The sequence below is a fragment of the Oncorhynchus mykiss genome, chromosome 1, assembly GCF_013265735.2.
Source record: "Oncorhynchus mykiss isolate Arlee chromosome 1, USDA_OmykA_1.1, whole genome shotgun sequence".
NCBI lineage: Eukaryota > Metazoa > Chordata > Actinopteri > Salmoniformes > Salmonidae > Oncorhynchus > Oncorhynchus mykiss.
In genome coordinates this window covers 79,204,028-79,227,808 of record NC_048565.1, presented here as the reverse complement: position 1 = coordinate 79,227,808, position 23,781 = coordinate 79,204,028, and the positions used below count along the sequence as shown (strand labels likewise).

Genomic DNA, 23,781 nt, shown 5'->3' with positions numbered 1-23,781 from the left:
AAAAACCTCTTCTGTTTAACATAGCCCATGCTACAATATCTTAAATCACCCTGCCCATTACTTCCTGTTAAGTTACTACAGTCCTCGGCTTCAAAAAGGTTGACAGTGCTGCTTCCAGTCATCTCTTTGTGTGACCCCCCCCCCCCCCCCCCCCCCCACAAAAAAAAGACAACCTTCTCAGCAAGATTGTACACAACCATCAAGAGTGATGAAGAAACTTATTCATTACAGACAACTCAAATCAAATCAAATGTATTTATATAGCCTTTCGTACATCAGCTGATATCTCAAAGTGCTGTACAGAAACCCAGCCTAAAACCCCAAACAGCAAGCAATGCAGGTGTTGAAGCGCGTTGGCTAGGAAAAACTACCTAGAAAGGCCGAAACCTAGGAAGAAATCTAGAGAGGAACCAGGCTATGAGGGGTGGCCAGTCCTCTTCTGGCTGTGCCGGGTGGAGATTATAACAGAACATGACCAAGATGTTCAAATGTTCATAAATGACCAGCATGGTCAAATAATAGGTCTGGGACAGGTAGCACGTCCGGTGAACAGGTCAGGATTCCATTACCGCATTTGAAACTGGAGCAGCAGCACGGCCAGGTGGACTGGGGACAACAAGGAGTCATCATGCCAGGTAGTCCTGAGGCATGGTCCTCCGAGAGAGAGAAAGAAAGAGAGAAAGAGAGAATTAGAGAGAGCATACTTAAATTCACACAGGACACCGGATAAGACAGGAGAAGTACTCCAGATATAACAGACTGACCCTAGCCCCCGACACATAAACTACTGCAGCATAAATACTGGAGGCTGAGACAGGAGGGGTCAGGAGACACTGTGGCCCCATCCGATGCATCAAACAACTAGAGGTGCTAAAACACATACTTAAACTACCATCTTGTAACGCAAACTGCAATAGTAATGTGGTGCTGGCCTGTCATACGGGTCATTTGGCACACAATGGCTGAAAAAAATCACTCTCTTTCCTGTCTGGAGCTGAGAGGGAATAATTGGCAGATCGAGGTCCATGCCAGGGCTCAGGCATGTATGTGTAAGTTCACTACATGAGTCTTCCAAAAAATCTGCTATCTGAGGAATGGGGCCTTGTGCTGAAAGTGGAGAAGATAGGGAGCCAGAAAAAGCCAGCCTGCATCTGCCAGTGATCTCAAGTGTGGCGGCCCTTGACAGTTTCAGTCACACAGGATCAGCCACTGACCGTCAGAGACAATTCACATTCTGAGCCACAGAGACCTCTCTTTGGAGTGGGTGAGACGACAGGAGGCTGGTGAGGGGAGGATGGCCCATAATTCAGTTCAATCCAGTATAGCCTTAACTGAATGACAGAATAGACAGAAAAAAATATGGCCGGGGCCGGGCAGGGTAGCCTAGTGGTTAGAGTGTTGGACTAGTAACCGGAAGGTTGCAAGCTCAAATCCCCGAGCTGACAAGGTACAAATCTGTCGTTCTGCCCCTGAACAGGCAGTTAACCCACTGTTCCTAGGCTGTCATTGAAAATAAGAATTTGTTCTTAACTGACTTGCCTAGTTAAAAAAGGAAAAATGGAATAGTTTGGGGTAGGCCTCGTCTATGAGGAATGCTCCTCAGAGCCAGATGCTGATGACAGACAATGTTGGGTGGTGGTGGGGAGTTGGAAGGTCATTGCTACAAAACAACAAGTTTGAGTTGACATATACAGTAAATACTCCTCCAGATTCATGCCCATTGGTTGAAAGAAAGGAGAGTGCTTAATGCACGAGTGAACCCATAGGTTAATCAACAAGAGAGGTGGAATTGTCTTGGTGTGCCACGCTCATAGACTGAAGTTAATAGGTTAATGACATTCCACACACGAGCTAATAGTAGGAGGTAGGATGTGACACTATGCTGATGAGGTAACGATATAATCATTACCATAAATACCTGCTATGCTAACAAGGTAACATTATAACCGCTAACACATAAATACCAGATATGCTGATGAGTGAGATAGGAAGCGATGTGAATTATACAGTTGAAGTCGGAGGTTTACATACACCTTAGACAAATACATTTAAACTCAGTTTTTCACAATTCCTGACATTTAATCAGAGTAAAAATTCCCTGTCTAAGGTCAGTTAGGATCGCCACTTTATTTTAAGAATCTGAAATGTCAGAATAATAGTAGAGAGAATGATTTATTTCAGCTTTTATTTCTTTCATCACATTCCCAGTGGGTCAGAAGTTTACATACACTCAATTAGTATTTGGTAGCATTGCCTTTAAATTGTTTCACTTGGGTCAAAAGTTACGGGTAGCCTCCACAAGCTTCTCACAATGAGTTGGGTGAATTCTGGCCCATTCCTCCTGAAAGAGCTGGTGTAACCGAGTCAGGTTTGCAGGCCTCCTTGCTCGCACATGCTTTTTCAGTTCTGCCCACACATTTTCTATAGGATTGATGTCAGGGCTTTGTGATGGCCACTCTAATACCTTGACTTTATCCTTAAGCCATTTTGCCACAACTTTGGAAGTATGCTTAGGGTCATTGTCCATTTGGAAGACCCATTTGTGACCAAAATTTAACTTCCTGACAGATGTAAGGCACTGAATTCAATATATCCACCTCATTTTTATTCCTCATGATGCCATCTATTTTGTGAATTGTACCAGTCTCTCCTGCAGCAAAGCACCCCCACAATATGATGCTGCCACCCCCATGCTTCACGGTTGGGATGGTGTTCTTTGGCTTGCAAGCCTCACCCTTTTTCCTCCAAACATAACGATGGTCATTACGGCCAAATTGTTTTAGTTTTGTTTCATTAGACCAGCGGACATTTCTCTAAAAAGTACGGTCTTTGTCCCCATGTGCAGTTGCAAACTTTATGGCGGTTTTGGAGCAGTGACTTCTTCCTTGCTGAGCGGCCTTTCAGGTTATGTCGATATAGGACTCATTTTACTGTGGATATAGATACTTTTGTACCGGTTTCCTCCAGCATCTTCACAAGGTCCTTTGCTGTTGTTCTGGGATTGATTTGCACTTTTCGCACCAAAGTACGTTCATCTCTAGGAGACAGAACAAGTCTCCTTCCTGAGCAGTATGACAGCTGCGTAGTCCCATGGTGTTTATACTTGCGTACCATTGTTTGTACAGATAAACATGATACCTTCTGGCATTTGGAAATTGCTCCCAAGGATGAACCAGACTTGTGGAGGTCTACAACAGGTCTTGGCTGATTTCTTTTGATTTTCAAATGATGTCAATCAAAGAGACACTGAATTTGAAGGTAGGCCTTGAAATACATCCACAGGTACACCTTCAATTGACTCAAATTAGGTCAATTAGCCTATCAGAAGCTTCTAAAGCCATGACATCATTTTCTGGAATTTTCCAATTTAGTGCATGTAAACTTCTCACCCACTGGAATTGTGATACAGTGAATTATAAGTGAAATAATCTGTCTGTAAACAATTGTTGGAAAAATGACTTGTATCATGCACAAAGTAGATGTCCTAACCGACTTGCCAAAACTATAGTTTGTTAACAATACATTTGTGGAGTGGTTGAAAAACTAGTTTTAATGACTACAACCTAAGTGTATGTAAACTTCCAACTTCAACTGTAGATATGGGAATAATGAGTAGTAATATAGAGGTTTGTGTGCAGTTCCTTTGAAGGGAACACAGTTGTAATCTACGTGGAATATGTAATCATGCCTCAAGGCAGGGCAAACATAAACAATTACTCATATGGGTCTTATGACCTTGAATACGACCCTGCCCTGTGATATGACCCTTTGCCTGAATGGTAATGTGCAGATTCATGTTAGGGCAGGCATGGAGGCTGAAGAGAGGCATTGCCCTGGCATTGCAGCATAAGGGGGTAATCCTCATTAGAACAGGTGTGAGAGAGTGGGGTGTCAGCACCATTGGCATGGCTAGACTTGAGCCTTTGTTTTAAATGGGACAGGCATGTGGCATCTCCTTCTGTCCGACAAACTCTGGCATAGGCAGGACTAGGGTGTCAAACTTTCATTGAAAATGAGAGATGTGTTTACAAGTAAAAGGTTTGTTTAATCCATAGCTGCATTCAAGGAATGTGAATAGAAAAGTGGGAGGATGGCAGTTGTTCTGCTTAGTAATGTTGCCTGGTAACCACTCAGCTTGTTGGACATGTGTTGGTGGTTGCAAAAGACCTTCATCCGGTGTGACTCCATCTCCTGTGAATATCTTTGTCACAGTATTTTACATCATTGTTATAAACTATGGCCTGGAGTGGCTTTAGAGGTGAAGTCATCAGTCATCAGCAGACTCACACAGCTTAGTCATACCTCCCTGATATATAGAGATAGCCATCTTGGAGCCTGACCATGAAGATTACAGAAATAAAACACAGAGAAAGGAAATAATATGGCATTTAAACAGCTCAGGGTGAATAAATGTGAACATATAAGGAACACAAGCTGATACAAAAGAATATTGGACACCAGCTCAATATAATACATAATGTACGTATACTCATGACACTAGTGTTTGAGTAGATTAAAGACGGGCACTGTGCATTCACTTTCACTGTTGTTTTGGTTTGTTTTGGGAGAGGATCATGGCACAGATGATGTTATGGTCTGTTTCTGCTCCAGCTAGAGCGGTATAGCAACACTAACATGTTGTTTTATTGATGAGTCTGCAGAAGTGGCCCACATAAGAGGCCTAATTACAGAAGCTCAATTTCTTATCACATGGCTTCCCTACAGGAGGGAGAACTGGATTCACCCGATTGTTGGACTCCTTGGTGAAGAACCAGAATTAACTCAACCTGTCCAACTCTCACAATAGCTCTGATAACACAGACACGCTGGTATTCAGTCAGAAATGTCTGGAATGTTCACTTATCATAGCTTCTTCAATGGCATCTGATGAGTAAGAATGCTCTGTGTGTCTCTTTGACATTTCATTTTATTTAGCGTTTGTCAATATTTGGAACAATTATATGATTAAAAGCAAACACAGTAATAGGAGGCCTTTGCTTGAAGAACATTTCACTCAAGTAGATTTTCTTATTTGATAGAGAGATGAATTTGACCCAGTTTTCTGTTGCAGTTGATGTTAGACAGTTTTCCGTTTCTGTTCTCAGCAATGAGACTGAGACTCTAAAGCTTTATCCTGTAGGTGTGTCTATGTGTGGTTGTGAGAGAGATCGACAAAGAAGGAGGGGCAGTGGTATGACTCCTCCAGAAGTGTGAAATAAAGGCTGAGTGCATGAGACAGCAAATATGACAGAATGCTATGTTCATGACAGAGGAAGTGATTGACGATTGTAATGTGTGTGTGTGTGTGTGTGAACAAGGGACTGAAGGTCAGTGGTAAATGCCTTGAATTACCTCATCAATATTTTTTGGCCTAGTGTCTCTCCAACCAAACTGCAGAATACCCATAATCCATGAACACTGGCTGCTGCATTGAGCAGGCTGCTTGCCAAGTGAAACCTGTGATAGGATGCAGTAAACAGTCTGACAACCTTCTGAGGCAACACGAGGTAGACGCAGCACAGACCAATGATTATACATCTGTAAAACTACCAGTATAACCACATGTATGACCCCCAGTGAGCAGCACTTTTCATGAACTTTTAATCATTAGACAAGACCATTAACATCGTCATCTAAGGCAGGGTTTTCCAGACTCGGTCCTGGGCCCCCTGGGTGCACGTTTGTTTGTTTGTTGCTGTAACGATTGTCTTCCTTTTCTGAGGAGGAATAGGATGGATCGGACCAACGCGCAGCGTGGTAAGTGTTCATGTTATATTTATTAAACCAGACACAAAACTAACAAAGGCGAAACCACGACTAAAACAAAACAGTTCTGAAAGGTGCAACAAAAACACTAAACAGAAAATAACTACCCACAAATCAGTGGGAAAACAGGCTGCCTAAGTATGGTTCTCAATCAGAGACAACGATAAACAGCTGCCTCTGATTGGGAACTATACCAGACCAAACACAGAAATACACCCCAACTCACGCCCTCACGCCTACCCCAACTCACGCCCTGACCAAACGTACCACGCTGCACTTTGGTCCTCTTCTCTTTCTCCCAACGACAATTGTTACAGTTGTCCTAGAACTATACAGCTTATTCAAATAACCAACTCATAATCAAGCTTTGATTATTTGAACCACCATTGTAGTGCTAGTGAAAAAACTAAACGTGCCCCAGGGGAGGCCAGGACCGAGTTTGAGAACCCCTGATCTATGGTATGTATGAAGTCAGCCTAAGTAATTGATTCACATGCACATTCAGCTTTGAAAATTGTTGGCAGTGGGAGGATATCATGTAGCAAACGGATCCCATACTTCCTTGTTCATTTATGCAGGAGAGTGAGGAAGTGATGAGGCATGTTAAGACAGAATCATCACTTGATGAGAAAAACAACTTCCATTTGAATGCTGATGGAAAGTGAAGGCTGTCGGGGTAACGGTTTTTTGACACATTTTTTTATTGTTTTGAATAGGTTACCTCATCCAATTTTCTACATTATTAATTGGTTATCTTAAGAACAAGACATTCTTAAAAACCTAAAAGATTGTGTTGACGAGCATCTTTATACTGACCGACCAAGGCAGTGGGCGAGCAACTTGAAAAATGAAAGATTCTGCCAAACATCCATTCTGCCAAACAGAATCTACATACAACACCCTAAAGATGTTTATAGCATGATTAATCAACCCCAATGAAAACAAGCAGTCCCCTCTCAGGGTGGAAGCCCAAAATGGCTGTATACAGGAGGTACATCGATATACTGTCCTAAAAACATGCTGTTCCTGTTGTGATTGGAGCAGGCCAGTGTTAATTGAAAGAGGAAACACTTACGTAACATGTCCCCGTCTCCTCTGGGACACAAAACAAAGGCTACTGTTTTCACCCCTTAATTGGAGATTATGATTCATATATGCAAATTCCCCATGTCTCTAATTAGTTTTTTTTAGGCGTGCTAGGACTAGCAGAGTGATGATTCATTGAAAATCGTCTTTGAAGCCTTAATTCTGTAGCCCAGGCCTCCTGGTTGGCTCCCATTCCCTGGAGATTAAACACAGAATGTAATTACAAGGCAGATAGATCTCTTCTCTCTGACACAGAAACCCAGCCACACACTGAAGATGGAGAAATGCATTGGACAGAACAGAAAGTTTTAGAGCTGGCGGTTATCAGGTTTAACAATCCAAGAGTTTCATCAGTGATATGGCAAAATTAGATATTTCCTCTTGATCCTGTTCCAAACATTGTTTTTCTTTTATGTGAATGACCCCTCTCCGACCCCCTTCGACCCCAGTCTGTTTACAGAGTATGTCACATAAACTAACCCTGGAGAGGAGATATTTGCTGCCAATATAATAAAGACAGCTGCACAACAAAGCACTCTCTCTCTCTCTGCCCATCTGACATGCTGGAAATCAATGGACTATTTTCCATCCCCATTGCAAACCTAATGTGGCACTGCTTTAATCCATGGAAATATCAACAAAATGGACAGGGCACTACCACAGTGGCTAAATATACACAGTCAAGCCAGGAGACATCAATACAAAGTGTGAGAGAGGCGCTGTTTATTCCAAAGATTCCCCTTCCCACCCCAGTACAAATGTGCAACAGTCTGCTCAATCACGGATCAGAAATAGAAGGCTTGACACAGCTATTTAATCCTGACTACATTCCTTTTAAAACCATGTATACCACTAACATTGCTCTATCAAACAAAGGCCTAGAAGTAAGTCAAACCACTGTGGACACTGTCTGGATGTGAAACATGAGGGCCAACGCCCCCCTTGCTCTCTATTTTTGCTGGTCTGCTGTACTGAGCTCTATCTAGACCAGAGGCTGTGTGAGCTAGACACGGCTGTCAGTTCACATTACGTTGCTGGACTGAGGAGAGGGCCCTTATCTGTGCCACACTCTGGGAGATGAGAAACACACTGGGGCTGGAATACAGAGGAAAAATCCTGAGCTGTTAAACAGGTTCTGACAGGGAGGATGGTGCAGGCAAAAACCTATTTAAAGGACCATTCAAGACAATATGATACTAGCAAAAACTACCATCAATATTTCTACATCTTCCAGAAGTGCTATCCAAGGACACTAAGTGCATCCTGTTACATCCTGTCATAAACTGAAACCTGACTAATAGGCAGTTTGTAAAACACAACTCTTGAGTGCATCGTTTAGGGAAGATGGATTGCAAGGCTTTTTCTTGTTGATAATAGTTTTAGCATAGAAAACAAGAGATGTGAGGAGGCAGAACTCAACACCTTTTACCCTTGACACAGAGATTCAGGGCTGAGGTAGGCCTCAGGGCAGGGCACTAGGGTTCTTTGTGAGCTGGTGGGTGAGGGGGCAGGGAGGTAGGGTGTCTGGGGAGCTGTTTCATGCAGTGGGGCCATCAGCAGGCCAGGCCAGCTCCAGCTCCTCTTACTGCGGGAGATCAATAACAGCAGCAGGGATGGCGCCATGAAGAGCTGATTCAGCATAATCTCTCACCCCCCGCTACCATTTTCTGATTTTCACACTTTCCCTGTTTCTCACTTTGTTCCTTGTTTTCCCCTACACAATGTCTCTTCTCCTTCCTCTCTGTAATAGAGATGCTATACCAGCATGTCAGTCTTACTCTCTCTCCATCTTTGCCTCACATATTGCCAACCCCCTCTTTTTTCCTCTCTCCGTCTCCCTTGGATACCAGCTGCCTCCAGTCTGCCGTCTGACAACACAGTGCTAGTATCATTGTGCTAACACTACAAGTAGTGATGTTCAAAGAGCTAACAGCACAGATTGTGGGGGCTAAACAGCTCTAGTGCCTGGAGAGATACCAGCATCAATAACAGTATATTGATAATCACAACACTGATGCTAAATGTACACAATGTGTATGAATACAAGTCTCTATAAGAGCCCTGCTTTCAATATCACAGTTGATCGGTTCCGAGTTTAAATTAGTATGACATATAAGGCCATCAACTACACACGTCCATTCACTAACCCATTAACGGATCAAACAGATATACACTGAAACGCGGCCCCAGACATGAGCGGAATTGATTAACTGTGGGAATCATAGACACACAGTTAGCTCAGTGTGGCTTCATGTCTCCTAGGCAGAGACAGAGGAAACTGGAGGCTGTGTTTATTGATGGTGGGTGTTGTTTGTGCTGTGTGGAAGCTTCATTCACTCTAATATGGCAGGGTGACTGAGACTGGCCCTGCACTGTCTGGGACAATGGGTCCACTGTGTGAGTGGAAGGTTAGTGAGCTACTGTTCTATCTACCATTGTGTCCTCCTCGTATTTCTGGTGATAGTGTATATAGGTAATAGCACGCCTCTCAGGGAGCGACAATCAGGTCTTACCTCTGTGGGGATAGTCAGTGGTGTTCTGGAGGCAGGAAATGGGGAATTTATTACAGGGAAATTCAATATTCTGTAGAGCTTGTCACCATGAATTATGTTGGATGTCGGAGATGCCATTGATCCAAATCTAAACACGTAGTGATAATTTTCTTAGATGAAGTTTAAACTGTTTGAAATTCTGAGTCTAGTTAAGAGTCAATTATATTGAGGAATAAATAATAAACCAACTATTAAGTGACGTTTGACAATGTTCAATTGATATCAATTTAATAACATGGCAATGCTTTGTGCTTTCTGATAAAGATGGAACTTGACACTTGTGATATTAATCAAAGTCAAATCACATTGAAATGATTTAATGATCTGGAGGACCAGTGTGGATGACTGCATTTCTCTCTGTAAGCAGTGAGCAGTATGATGCAGTGAGTTATGAATGGGCTTGCCATGGTGGGAGGCCTCTTGGATTGGTGGTGCAGATCTGTCCCATGGGCACCCTCTAGTGGCTGTCTCTCTACATGAACACATGCTGCATCAACCTGGAGCTCTCCATGCCAGGGGAGAGGCGCATGGCCCCTGACTGAGACAGCAGAATGGAGAGGATCTCCTTGGCCAGTAAAGGCTTGTTCTTCTGGCCACAGCAACCTGCTATCTCACCCCAGTTCTCTGCAGAACACCCAGTATCATCCAGAATCACCTTCTCCAAAGTACCTGAAAATGACAGCACCACTAGTCAACTCAACTTGTGTATGTGTGTGCGCGACCATGTGTGGTTGCCCTGCTGATTGGTGGGTGGGTATAGCCTAACTACCTTGCCCACTTGAATGTGTTTTCTCCACCATCTGCAGTGCCAGGTCCTCCAGATCAGAGTTGAGCAGAGCATGGCAGGCAAAGCCCAAAGAAAGCACTGCAGGCTGGCCCTGGTACTCCTGAGTCAACGCCTGGAGAAGAGCCAGACTGGGACAACCCTTCAGCACAAACAGACAGTCACCTGCGCACAAACATACACACAGAGAACAATACACACACACTGAGTCACTCACACATTTACTACATAGGATGTGTGTGAATAGTATCTGTAAATGAGTGTTTCCCACCTGCAGTAAAGCCTTTGCTTTGATAGATAAACTCCATAGTACTGCTGGTCATGCCTCTCTTGCACATGCTCAGTGCGGCCTTCCTGAGCACGCCGCAGGCCTTGTAGACGATGTGGGCCAGAGCCAAGCATGTGTCGGCCATCCGCGGCTTCCTGTCTCCATGCTCACAGATCACATCCCCCAGAGCCTCGCTGTATGTTAGCCTGAGAAGGGTATGGAGAAAGCTGTAACCCGACATAGACTCAATAACAAAGAGCTCTAAACACAATACCTATATATCTTATATTGTGATTGCTACAACCATGCCCAGCTATACCATTCAAACCGTACAACAAAAAGACTCATAACCCCTAACGCTCATATTATTTATACACTCTGATATGCTGACCTCTTCTGGGTTACCCAGTGTGTGACCAGTTCTACATAGTTGAGCTGCATGGCACACCGGACCCCCTCCACTGACAGGGTCTCCCCAGGCAGCTGTTTCCCAGCATGCACCGAGATCATGAGTGCCTGGAAGAAGAGAAGCAGAGGGGGCAGTTCCCCCTGGCCCTGGTACACTGTGACCGCTAGAGGGGAAACAAAGATGACATAGGTTGAAAACAGTTCATACAGACTTATATGCTCTATATACCCCTACCTACATGTACAAATTACCTCGACTAACCTGTACCCCCGCACATTTACTCTGTACCAGGCCCCCTGTATATAGCCCCGTTATTATTATGTAATTCTACGTTGTTACTTTTTATTTTTACATCATTTTATTTTGTAAACATTTTCCTGACTCTATTTCTTGTTAAGGGCTTGTAAAAGTAAGCATTTCACGGTAAGGCCTACATCTCTTGTATTTGGCACATGACAAATTAAATTTGATTTATGTGCTGTATGCCTGTACAAGATGCAGAGTTACTTTATGGTTGAGACCACAATGACCCACATGATGTGTGTATAGCGACCACAACACTATAGGACGTCTGTATAAGATAGAAAATAAAGATTTTCCACCTTTGAACCTTTCCATTGTCTCCATGTTTCTCAAAACTCCATGAGGGGATTTGGCAGCATGGAAAGCAGCTGCCTCATACTCACCCCCCTCAAATAGGTCAATGAACCTGCAGGGAGACACAACACATAGAGGAATGATCTATACATACAGTATGCATTGGTTGAGAGCATAGTACTAGAACTCGGAAAAGAACTGAAGTACCTTTCAATGTAATCCACCAAGAGCTCCGATTCATTGACCTTGCTGGGATCATCCTCTTCAAACACTACTGCACTAATGCCAAGGAAATCAGTGTCGCTCACTAAAATGAAAATCATATCACTTTACTGCTGCTGTATCATGAGCCTTATCATAGTTAAAAAACACACAAAAGCTCTCGTGAGGTTTATAGGCCTGCCGCATCATAAGTAGAAGACAAATAGGTTATAACACACAAAAAGCTAGGCTACATTATCCCTGACTAGAACTTAATTCACTGTCAGTGTCAATAATACTAACATACACTTGTATGCTAAAGTGGAAGTGTAAAATACTTTTCAGATCAAATATATTCTCCAGTTTTGATGTTATGAACTCCAGTAGAGTGACTTCTTTTCCTGTCTTTTCCCATGTCATGAGGGAGTCATTCAGAAACTTCATCTTTTTGTATCTAGAAAACCAGAAGAACCGATAACTTTAGCAACAACATAGGCGTCTTCAATGGTATTCTATAGCCACTTGTGCCAGTGAGTCTTGAGCAAAGTGAGACACAGTCTCACCGGAGTTGGAGTCTCTCATTCTCCACTGCCAGCTCATCCCTCTGGTCCAGGGCGGATCGCATTTTATTGTCCAGGTCATCCTTGACAGAAACAGATACATACTGGCTCTTCCTCTTTATCTGCAGGTCGGCTCGCTTTCGCTCAAGGTACTCCAAATGCTTTGCCAGAGCTGCTGGGTTCATCGACTCATCAAATGTCAGACCTGGAAAAAACTATACTGTAAGCACCGCTCATGAATGACATATTGACATGACATGACACATGACAATACAGTGCCTTGCGAAAGTATTCGGCCCCCTTGAACTTTGCGACCTTTTGCCACATTTCAGGCTTCAAACATAAAGATATAAAACTGTATTTTTTTGTGAAGAATCAACAACAAGTGGGACACAATCATGAAGTGGAACGACATTTATTGGATATTTCAAACTTTTTTAACAAATCAAAAACTGAAAAATTGGGCGTGCAAAATTATTCAGCCCCCTTAAGTTAATACTTTGTAGCGCCACCTTTTGCTTGGGGTATGTCTCTATCAGTTTTGCACATCGAGAGACTGAAATTTTTTCCCCATTCCTCCTTGCAAAACATCTCGAGCTCAGTGAGGTTGGATGGAGAGCATTTGTGAACAGCAGTTTTCAGTTCTTTCCACAGATTCTCGATTGGATTCAGGTCTGGACTTTGACTTGGCCATTCTAACACCTGGATATGTTTATTTTTGAACCATTCCATTGTAGATTTTGCTTTATGTTTTGGATCATTGTCTTGTTGGAAGACAAATCTCCGTCCCAGTCTCAGGTCTTTTGCAGACTCCATCAGGTTTTCTTCCAGAATGGTCCTGTATTTGGCTCCATCCATCTTCCCATCAATTTTAACCATCTTCCCTGTCCCTGCTGAAGAAAAGCAGGCCCAAACCATGATGCTGCCACCACCATGTTTGACAGTGGGGATGGTGTGTTCAGCTGTGTTGCTTTTACGCCAAACATAACGTTTTGCATTGTTGCCAAAAAGTTCAATTTGGGTTTCATCTGACCAGAGCACCTTCTTCCACATGTTTGGTGTGTCTCCCAGGTGGCTTGTGGCAAACTTTAAACAACACTTTTTATGGATATCTTTAAGAAATGGCTTTCTTCTTGCCACTCTTCCATAAAGGCCAGATTTGTGCAATATACGACTGATTGTTGTCCTATGGACAGAGTCTCCCACCTCAGCTGTAGATCTCTGCAGTTCATCCAGAGTGATCATGGGCCTCTTGGCTGCATCTCTGATCAATCTTCTCCTTGTATGAGCTGAAAGTTTAGAGGGACGGCCAGGTCTTGGTAGATTTGCAGTAGTCTGATACTCCTTCCATTTCAATATTATCGCTTGCACAGTGCTCCTTGGGATGTTTAAAGCTTGGGAAATCTTTTTGTATCCAAATCCGGCTTTAAACTTCTTCACAACAGTATCTCGGACCTGCCTGGTGTGTTCCTTGTTCTTCATGATGCCCTCTGCGCTTTTAACGGACCTCTGAGACTATCACAGTGCAGGTGCATTTATACGGAGACTTGATTACACACAGGTGGATTGTATTTATCATCATTAGTCATTTAGGTCAACATTGGATCATTCAGAGATCCTCACTGAACTTCTGGAGAGAGTTTGCTGCACTGAAAGTAAATGGGCTGAATAATTTTGCACGCCCAATTTTTCAGTTTTTGATTTGTTAAAAAAGTTTGAAATATCCAATAAATGTCGTTCCACTTCATGATTGTGTCCCACTTGTTGTTGATTCTTCACAAAAAAATACAGTTTTATATCTTTATGTTTGAAGCCTGAAATGTGGCAAAAGGTCGCAAAGTTCAAGGGGGCCGAATACTTTCGCAAGGCACTGTATGTACTTGGGTAAACATACAGCCATTATAATGTTATGACAATACAAAACGGCACAATGAGTTCAGCAATGTCGGGCCATGCCTGGAATTTGCCCAACGGGCCGTAATGTCTTGCTGTCTGAGGTCTTCTGACGCAATGAGGGTCTCTTGTCTCTCCTTGACTCCTGTAGTCTATTTAACTCAGCCTGCAACTCTGCAGTGTCTCTCTGAATGATAGCAATCCTAGAACGGGACAAAACAAGGTTTAGGCATGGATGATATACTATACTCTGGGGCCGCATTGTGCCATGTTGAAAAATGGTAGTGATTCTCTTGCCTTTCCTGAAGCTGGACAGCTCTTCTCTTACAGTACATAAGGGAGGTGGGCTGGGCCACCATGGCCTTCAGTTTTCCATGTGCTAACTTGGCATCACACTCACTCTTCTTTATGGCACAGACAAACTCATCATACTCTTTCTTGATGGAAGTGAGAATGGTTTTGTATGCAGTTGCATACTCAATTACCTGAGAAAATCAAACAAGCAAGAGACAGGCATAGTTACAACGCAACAAGTTAGCCTAGGCATTCTGATCAGTTCACGTGTGTAGGCCTAAAAAAACGATTGAGTGATGATGCTGAAACAAGGCGAAAGGGTATGGTGGTTCATGTTGATACCTTATCAAATGCAGAACTGTAAATGATGTAACGTTGCTCATCAGGTCCCTCGTCTGGACACATCAGACGTTCCATCTCATGTTGAATGTATTCACCAAGAGATTCTAGGAAATACTTGTCACTGGCAGATTTGATAGGTGGCAATGTTCTTCTTTCAGATTCTTCTGCGGAGTGATGTAAGTTTCCAGCCCCAGACATGATTTTCTTATGTTTTTCAATTGCTGCTTAGAGCATGGTTTCATTTCTCCAACACGGAGAAATATTGCAGATAAATGTCCAAAAGATAAACAGGAAGGTTGCTATGGACATCTCCAGGGTATGTTGGGTAATGTAGTTATAACATCGACAACAACAAAAAAAACGATCAAAACTAATCATATTTTCAGATAAAAACGAAACAACATATGTTAAGGTGAAAATAAGCGTTATGTAAATAAACTTTACTGAGAGAGCTTTTTTGAACAGGCATCTTATTTCACACCTACTCCCTGCAGACGAGCCCCGAAAACCCCGTCGCACGCGTCGAAAGACCTCTTCTCATGATCCGCCATTAGCAGGAGACCTGTGGTAAGATCGTGCTCTCTGTTTTAGGCCATTATTTACCATAATAACGACATTGTATACTGTGTTAAATCTGAAATAGTTATAAATACAACGCTATCGTTCATATGTGCAGGTGGATTGAACGCCAAGATGCAGATTTTTGTCAAAACCCTCACGGGGAAGACTATAACCCTCGAGGTGGGTACTTGGGGCTTGTGTCACAAGTTGTGATGGAGGGCTTCTTTCCTCTACTAGCGGAGCATGTGTACATGATTTAAAAAATAAAGTATTCTAGAGTGCGTAATTTCAGTAATCAATCAGCCTTATACATTTGTAAGTCAACTCATTTTTATTGGAATTAGCCGCAAATAGCCAACCTGTGAGCTTAGATTTTTTTTAAATTCTGAACTGCTACGTTAGCTAGTTGGCTAATGTTACAGTAACGTTAGCTAGCTACATTTTGATAGCATGGCCCTGCGTATACACGTGGAAATGACCAGGTCAGCTTGGCTAACTAATTGAACTATATTTTAACATGTAACTTATCATTTGATAAGTGATATTTGTTCTTGACGTTTGGCTGGTAACAAGTTGACGTTAATCAATATCCTGGGAAGTCTTGTTAGCCACGTTACTGTTTTAAAAACTGACAGGTTCTCTTATTTCCAGGTTGAGCCTTCAGATACCATTGAAAATGTCAAAGCTAAGATTCAAGACAAAGAAGGTAATTACATTAATTTTTCATCCTCGTCATCCGTTGAATTGAATATAAGAGAGCACTGACGTTGGCTGTCAAAGACTGAACTCTGGTCCCCCTCTAGGTATCCCTCCTGATCAGCAGAGGTTGATCTTCGCTGGTAAGCAGCTGGAGGATGGACGCACACTGTCTGACTACAACATTCAGAAGGTGAGAACATTTTAGCCTCCCTAAACATTTGACAATACTACACCTTAGTAAATGTGTTGCAGGAAGTAGATTACATCAACTAAGTGCCAACACAATTCCCTTAGACCAGGGTTTCTCAGAGGTCTCCATATGTTTACCTGACTTGGGACTCTGGTTGGGTTCTGTTCTATAGCCATCAGGTGTAAGTACAGCTGGTGGGCCTGAATGGACCTGGCCACTGCTTTACATATATTTTGGCTAGGCCTTAAATATGCTAAAAGCTATAGATGTATTCAGTAACCAGAAGAGCAACTTGGTGGAATTATTATTTTTTCTCTCGGTTCTAGTCTTTTTTATATATATATATATATATATATATATATATATATATATATAGCATGGCCCTGCGTATACATGTGGAAATGACCAGGTCAGCTCGGCTAACTAATTTAACTATATTATAGGTCAGGTCTGGGTGTTGTTGGGTCTGATTTTCAGCCTCTTAAAAAATAACATATTTTTAACTAGGCATGTCAGTTAAGAACATTCTTAATTACAATGACGGCCTTAGAACAGTGGGTTAACTTCCTTATTCAATGGCAGAACGACCTATCTTTTTTTTTACCTTGTCAGCTCAGGGATTCGATCTAGCCACTAGGCTACCTGTCTCCCCCTTAACCTCCTAAGGCCCACTAAGATGCTTTTTTGGTTACATTTATCTGATCACATTTAAGAGGTGTGCTGAATATTCAGTTAATGTTCAAAGTATACCAATTCATGTTAATGCAACATTATTGCCATCGGGAGTTATTTTTGGTGGCAGGTTAGATAATTAATTGTTTCCCAGCATTGTACTGCTTTTTTGTTTCTGGGTGATTTTGTTAATTCTGTGACTGGTGAATAACCTTAGTTTATTTGGGAGTTTCTCCTCACCATCATACAGTCAAAAGTGTTTTTTTATTATTATTTTGTCATATGCAGTTTTGACCACTGAAGTCATTCAACATATGTTGTCTGTTTGGCTGAACTGTTGCTTTTTCCTGCAGGAGTCCACTCTGCACTTGGTGCTGAGACTGCGTGGGGGTGCCAAGAAGAGGAAGAAGAAGTCCTACACCACTCCCAAGAAGAACAAGCACAAGAGGAAGAAGGTCAAACTCGCAGTTCTCAAGTACTACAAGGTAAGGCATTAACTTTTTTTGTGGATTTCAGCTAGATTCAATTAATTATATGCATTTTGGTAGTAGGCTGTATTGGCTGTGACCACTACCATATCTCTAGTGATTGGAGCCAACTATTGTTTTGTAGATGGTTGTTATTTGATTTGTTTTCAAGCTGAATGAAACTGGGGACATACTGCTACCCAAACTTGTCTAATAACCAAGGACATTTTTGGCCAAAATTTAAAATGAACATTCAGACTTCCTGTGGTGTCAAGAATTCCTCATCAATGAGGCCTGTCATAAAAATAGCACTTTAAAAAAAATGCAAACCCTTTGCTATGTTGTATCCTACTGAACACAGCCACTGTCTTGTGTTCCATTGCTGTACTTATGGCTTCCATTGTGTTTCCCCAGGTTGACGAAAATGGCAAGATCCACCGTCTGCGTCGTGAGTGCCCAGCTGATGAGTGTGGCGCTGGCGTGTTCATGGCCAGCCACTTTGATAGGCACTACTGTGGAAAGTGCTGCCTCACCTACTGCTTCAACAAGCCTGAGGACAAGTAATCTATTGGACTGGAGTAAATAAAATGTTTTTACCAATCACTGTGATGGCTTGATTCTTATATTTTTACCCACAATGGATAGACAGACTGGTTTCCAATTTAGACATTTTCATAGGGTTATTATTAGCAGGGCTACAAATTAAATTGTCTTTTTAGGCTTGGAACATTATTTCAAATAAAATGGGCATTGTAAAACTATTGATTTTTACAATGCGACTTGTCAGTTGTCACTGAATGTTCCACATGGCTCGTGCTTCATTTAGCAGAGGGGCACAAAAATCGTCATACCCGTCCACGTAGTGGGACAAGAAAGGAAGAGAGCTGGTGACAGCACGACTGAGTTGCTCTGGGGATTTAAGTAAAAAGTGCAAATCAACACCCGACAGAACGCTACGGCAAGTTGAAATATTTTAAGTGTGCCGGCTGACGGCATTTACGTTCGTGCTCTCGTTGAAAACTGACATGTAAACGCGGCATTTGTGTGGTCCCCATTGGTTTTGAACGGATCTTTTTTTTAAGGTAACTCTTAACTACTGCTTTGTATTGATGCAATTGTATTCATCACTTAAAGGAAATAATTTACCCATGGGCGGCTTTTAATTATATTCTAATACAATGGAACTTAAGAATTGAGTCGCAACTACTGAAAATCACTAATGGGTGACACATCTACAAACCATGAAACACAATTCTCCATTGACTGGGTTTGTTCATTCGTTCGTTTGCGCTTGCGCAGTTATGTAAATACAGGTTTGTGGAATGAGTCGCGACTGAGGAAGTGTATGCTACGTTGGAGTGTTCCGATTTGTCTGAATAGCGTTTATTTTTTCTTCAAATTAACAATGGCAACACCTGATCTCCGGACTGAGTTGGTTAAGTATTTGGAAAGTCTGAATATCCAGACGGTCTGCGTAGACCATCCACCGGTAAGAACCAATAACGTTAGCAAGCTAGCTAACGTTAGCTAAACTAAGGTGGTCCAGTGAGTTGTTGAATAATACTTCAATGCACTGGATTGGAGAACAAATGCACATCCCCACCATCGCTCATAGAATAAGAATTTAGCCGTGCATTGTTTTGTTATTTTGAAAAATAATTGACACTTTTACTGGGCTTTATTTTGTGTTCCCTTTTACAACCACAACTAGGTGTCGCACGATGACTCATCCTATATACATCTATAGGCAAGCCATGTTCATTTTAGTACTGGTGCTTATTCGATGTGTAGATCTTACAGGTAGAAAACGGGACAATTATCCCGCATGAGACTTTTAATAGATCATATGTTCTCTTGTACTATTCAGTGAATTGTTCCTTCTGATTTTTGGTAGGATTGCAATTAATTTCAGTTGTCGTCTCTCCGGTGTTGATCTGTTACCAGTCTAGTTGAAAACAGTAGGATAGATGCCTACTGGAAATTGTACTTGTCCAGACCTTCCATTTCAGAGTAGATGAAACGAGAGGGAGCCATTTTAGACATCAGATACCAAAGTAACATGTCCTCTGACACTTTCTCCCTTAGGTATTCACTGTGGAAGAGATGATGCCTCACCTGCAAGACCTCAGTGGAGCAGTTACTAAGAACCTCTTCCTGAAAGACAAGAAGAAGAAGGGCCTGTGGCTAGTCTCTGTCCGCCATGACCGTCCAGTCAACCTCAACGACCTGGCTAAGAAGCTAGGCTTGGGTAGCGGCAACCTCCGCTTTGCTGAGGAGGCAGCCATGTTGGAGAAACTGAAGGTGGGCCAAGGCTGTGCCACTGCCCTGGCACTCTTCTGCGATAAGGACCAGAGCGTCAAGGTTGTCCTGGACAGCGACCTGGTCAACGGAGGCCATGAGCGAGTTTACTTCCATCCCATGACCAATGCTGGCTCTATGGGACTAAAGCCAGAGGATCTCTTGAAGTTTTTAAAGGAGACAGGACATGAGCCAGTTCTTCAGAGCTTTGACTAGTAAATACCTTGAAATTAATATACTTACTATCCTGTCAGGCTGTGCTTTGGCTTGGTACAATGATTTATTTAAAAGTTATTTACCTTTGTGCCTGTACTTCGGGTTATCAAGAAATGTCCATTATTGTAAAAAAAAATAAAAAATAATAGTCAAACATTTGGGACAGAACAAGGGATGGAGAGTCCTTGTTTTCTATGGTCAAGAGACCAGTAGATAGTTGGTTATATCATGTACATGGTTGAAAGACAATGTAGTAGTGATTTATGGCGTTTGCATTGTATCTCCCTCTGCGAGATCTAGTCATTTACACTGTTTTGATACTAAATACTGCAGTGTAATAAAGCAGATGATGAAACATTGATTCCCCACTCATATCGTCTGGGATTATATGCTATCTTTCTAGGCACATCCTTAACTTAGGTGCTGGGCTAATAAAGAACACATGTAAAGAACAGGAAGGTCTTCACACTGTATTTGCTCCCAATTCACCGCCCTGACAAAGATCCGGTTCGGATCTAAAAATGTTCAATAAAGCAGAATAAACAGTGCAGGCATATATAATATTTAAATGGGCATTACATCAATCTGTCTGTAGAAATCATGATATTACTTTCATCCAATATCCCAACAACAAATTATTCAAGTTATTATTCATCAGACAAAGAATAGATGACACTTGACAGTCCTTTATGAGATGAAGACTTGACGCTGTGGGCAGTGAAGATGAAATGACACACAGGAGTCTTCATTACATCAAATGGATTTATGTAAAAGTGGAGGAAGTGGACACTAGGTCATCATCACAGACACGGTAATCTGACAGCACTGTACACATATACGCTGTGCCATTCAGCTCACACAGCCTTTATCTTGATTGGATTGGCTGTCAATCAAACAGATGGCATGGCTTCCTGCGATAGTCATTTTGGCATTTCAGAGGAACACAACTTAAAACATAGTCCATTCTGATTGGGAGGAAAGCGTGTTGATTGATTGCTCCATGCAGATTGTGGTTGACCTTGTTGTTCTGTGTCCACATGCAGTTTATTTCCGGTGCATATTGCTGAAAGTAGACGTCAGCTGTTCCACAGTAGAAAGATGTTGCATGTGCATGCTCATTTACAAAGAGTATCATTAACATCAAATGGCAGACTGCAAAAGTCCAGCTGATTCAAAGTCACACAGAGGACAACGTGGAGTCCCCAGGGTCTAGTTTAAGCTCACCCATTTGGCTTTGCGTGAACATTGGCACCAAGTGTAGGTCCGTGTAGAGTGAACATTAGCAGCCTGTCACCATAGCAGTTAGCCTAGTGGTTCGAGCGTTGGACTAGTAACCGAAAGGTTGCATGATCGAATCCCCGAGCTGACAAGGTAAAAATCTGTCGTTCTGCCCCTGAACAAGGCAGTTAACCCACTGTTCCTATGCCGTCATTGAAAATAAGAAATTGTTCTTAACTGACTTGTCTAGTTAAATAAAAAGGTAAAAATTTGCCAGAAAGTCCATTTTAGAAAAACAATTGTCACCACATACTGGTAACTGCCAAAATAAAGGAGAAACTTGAGTAAATGAGGGTTCTCACAGCACTGTTATGGTGTGGGGAGCATTTTCCTGCCATGGTTTAGGTCCTCTCAACCCCTTAGAGGGCAAGGTAAACACCAATACATACACATCTATTCTGAGAATTTTGCATGGCCCGGTGCTCCCATTGGTCCTTAAGTGAAATCTACACCCACCCGGCGTACCGGGCCATGCGAAACAAACGGGCCCTATTTCCCTCCACAGGGCACGATTGGTCACTGAATGGTCTGATGAGCATGAAAACGATATAAACCATATCTCATGGCTGTCTCAGTCACCAGATCTCAACCCATATGTCATGGCTGTCTCAGTCACCAGATCTCAACCCAATTGAACACTTATGGGAGATTCTGGAGTGGTGTCTGAGACAGCGTTTTTCACCACCATCAACAAAACACAAAATGATGGAATTTCTTGTGGAAGAAAGGTGTCGCATCCCTCCAATAGAGTTCCAGACACTTGTAGAATATATGACAAGGCGCATTGAAGCTGTTCTGGGTGGCCCAACGCCCTATTAAGACACTTTGTTGGCATTTCTTTTATTTTGGCAGTTACCTATATGTCTTAAAGGGAAATTTCAACATGTTTCTACTTCATATTCATCACCTCCAGCACCACCCCAACATCAACATATGTAAAAAAAGGTGCATTTATGTTTTGCAGTAAAAAATATATTTTCCAACAACATCAACCAATTAGCAAGCAATACCTACTCATAATTGGTTAAAAATCACACAATGCACAACAATGATATAATTGGAAACATATCTTCCTCTGTTTTTTACTACAAAACATAGAAACGCGCCATTTTCCCATATGTTGATGTTCGGGTGGTTGCTGGAGATTATGAATATGAAATTTAACATTTTAGAAATGTCCCTTTATGAGTTTTGTTTCCTTGATTCAAGGAAAAAAGAGAGGAAGTTTACTTTTCTCTATTGAAGCATTCTTGAAATTGATTTAAATGTTGTTGTTTTTACAAGCTTTTCTCACTGAAGACCATCTAAGTAGACCAACTTTTAAAGGCTTCAAAGTCAAACAGACAGCTTGAAGGTCACTTTCCTCTGAGCTGGAGGCAGACAGAGTGAAAGAGAAGAAGAGAAGCGGACAGAAAAAAGTTAGAGGCAGAAATGACAGAGAAGAAGATGAACATGTAGATATGGACGCACAGGAAAGCGGTCTACATGCATCGACAGTCAGGGTAAGGGGAGGGGTTTCAGCTGCACGACACCAAAGCCATGCAGTACTGCAGATAGATAAGCTCGCAAAGGGACCACAACCTTGTATAGAGCCACCGGTGCTTTTTCCTGAATATGAACAGAAAAAAGTTATAAGAAAAGCCAGCTATGGACACACAGTATCACTGAGGAGCAGGGAGGGAGGGAGGGGGTGCATGTACGTGTAGCAGGACAGACAGGTCCTCCTGTTATTAGGGATTGGGCACATAAATGGGCAAAGCGTGTTCCACCAGACGCCATGCAGACGGTCCATTCATGTGCCCTTTACCGGGTGGCACCAGCCAGGCCAGGGGGGACGACAAATACACACCAGCGTAGCATTAGCAAGCATGTCCAGGATGGGACATCTGTTACACCACTTTGGGTTACCATGGAGCCCCCCCCCCCCATCTCCCTGTTGGACTTGGAGAGCAGCACTCACCACTTGAGCTCATCATTAATGTTTAGGAGCTTTGTTGCTCCCCAGTTCCGCTTTTTGACTTTCTGCGCTCTTGTAACACTTCCACATCTGCAGAACAAAAGCATGTTATATTCCATCTGAATAAAGGCTGCAGTTAATGGTTTATACACACAAGATAAATACGATAAAACTATTTCAAAATGGTAAATACATCACGAAGCAGAAATAAATACATCTAAACTACCAACGACATCACTACTCCTACTACTGGTGCATAAAGGAGTGCTTTCTGCCCTTGAATATAACTTCATATGGTTCATAATATACGTTTGTACAAGGTGTACCCAGTCAGTCTACAATAATACATAACCTAAAACAAGTTATTGTGCTATTGGAATTTGTATTGTGGCCGTGAGCATTCTCACAACACCTTCCCCAGATCCAATACCATGACAACCAAGAGTAGAAGAACCTTCATTCACAAAATAATCTGACAATCACATTCGTCTCACTTGCAAATTTCTCTCACCACTAACACTAGGAAGGCAACATTCTCTCTACAACTTACATTTCCTCTCAAATCATTTAGTGAATGACGTTTCTTCCAAAACCATCCCTTAACCCCAATTGAGAAGGATTTGTTCAGAAAATTAAATGGAACAGACAAAACGTGTCATATGCACAAAACACAAACACACCAAAGAAAAAG

At 42.2% G+C, this 23,781-nt stretch overlaps 4 protein-coding genes across 9 annotated transcripts in view; 2 read left to right on the top strand and 2 right to left on the bottom strand.

Annotated features, from left to right (window-relative positions):
* Nucleotides 1-6,023: 6,023 nt before the first annotated feature.
* LOC110530093 (clathrin heavy chain linker domain-containing protein 1) lies at nucleotides 6,024-15,254 on the bottom strand. Its single transcript, XM_021612901.2, has 11 exons — nucleotides 14,753-15,254; nucleotides 14,414-14,601; nucleotides 14,180-14,319; nucleotides 12,227-12,428; nucleotides 12,002-12,117; nucleotides 11,670-11,769; nucleotides 11,468-11,574; nucleotides 10,848-11,028; nucleotides 10,460-10,662; nucleotides 10,174-10,353; nucleotides 6,024-10,073 (listed from the first exon to the last, which is right to left on the bottom strand). Exons 1-11 carry the CDS (start codon nucleotides 14,948-14,950, stop codon nucleotides 9,877-9,879), a joined length of 1,812 nt encoding a protein of 603 aa, XP_021468576.2. The 5' UTR covers nucleotides 14,951-15,254; the 3' UTR covers nucleotides 6,024-9,876.
* On the top strand, nucleotides 15,241-17,945 carry LOC110530107 (ubiquitin-40S ribosomal protein S27a). The gene is made up of 6 exons (XM_021612927.2): nucleotides 15,241-15,319; nucleotides 15,429-15,493; nucleotides 15,965-16,019; nucleotides 16,117-16,202; nucleotides 17,228-17,359; nucleotides 17,756-17,945. The coding sequence occupies exons 2-6, from the start codon at nucleotides 15,446-15,448 to the stop codon at nucleotides 17,903-17,905; spliced, it is 471 nt and encodes a 156-aa protein (XP_021468602.1). The 5' UTR covers nucleotides 15,241-15,319; nucleotides 15,429-15,445; the 3' UTR covers nucleotides 17,906-17,945.
* Nucleotides 17,946-18,609: 664 nt separating this feature from the next.
* Nucleotides 18,610-20,307, top strand: LOC110530099 (prolyl-tRNA synthetase associated domain-containing protein 1). 2 transcript variants are annotated; one of them, XM_021612916.2, is made up of 2 exons: nucleotides 18,610-18,830; nucleotides 19,427-20,307. In XM_021612916.2, exons 1-2 carry the CDS (start codon nucleotides 18,687-18,689, stop codon nucleotides 19,853-19,855), a joined length of 573 nt encoding a protein of 190 aa, XP_021468591.1. In that variant the 5' UTR covers nucleotides 18,610-18,686; the 3' UTR covers nucleotides 19,856-20,307. The 2 variants fall into 2 exon arrangements, with proteins under 2 accessions (XP_021468591.1, XP_036842121.1); XM_036986226.1 differs by lacking the exon at nucleotides 18,610-18,830 and adding an exon at nucleotides 19,002-19,231 and having other exon boundaries at nucleotides 19,427-20,212.
* Nucleotides 20,308-20,408: 101 nt separating this feature from the next.
* The window catches only part of LOC110530085 (girdin), an 80,596-nt gene continuing 77,223 nt past the window's right edge, over nucleotides 20,409-23,781 (bottom strand). For 4 of the 5 annotated variants that reach the window (XM_036986194.1, XM_036986209.1, XM_036986205.1 and 1 more), the window contains one exon: nucleotides 20,409-23,180. In XM_036986194.1, the coding sequence (XP_036842089.1) occupies nucleotides 23,116-23,180 (65 nt within the window). In that variant the 3' untranslated portion in view covers nucleotides 20,409-23,115. The remainder of the gene's footprint in view (nucleotides 23,181-23,781) is intronic. The other variant, XM_036986199.1, reaches the window with a different exon arrangement.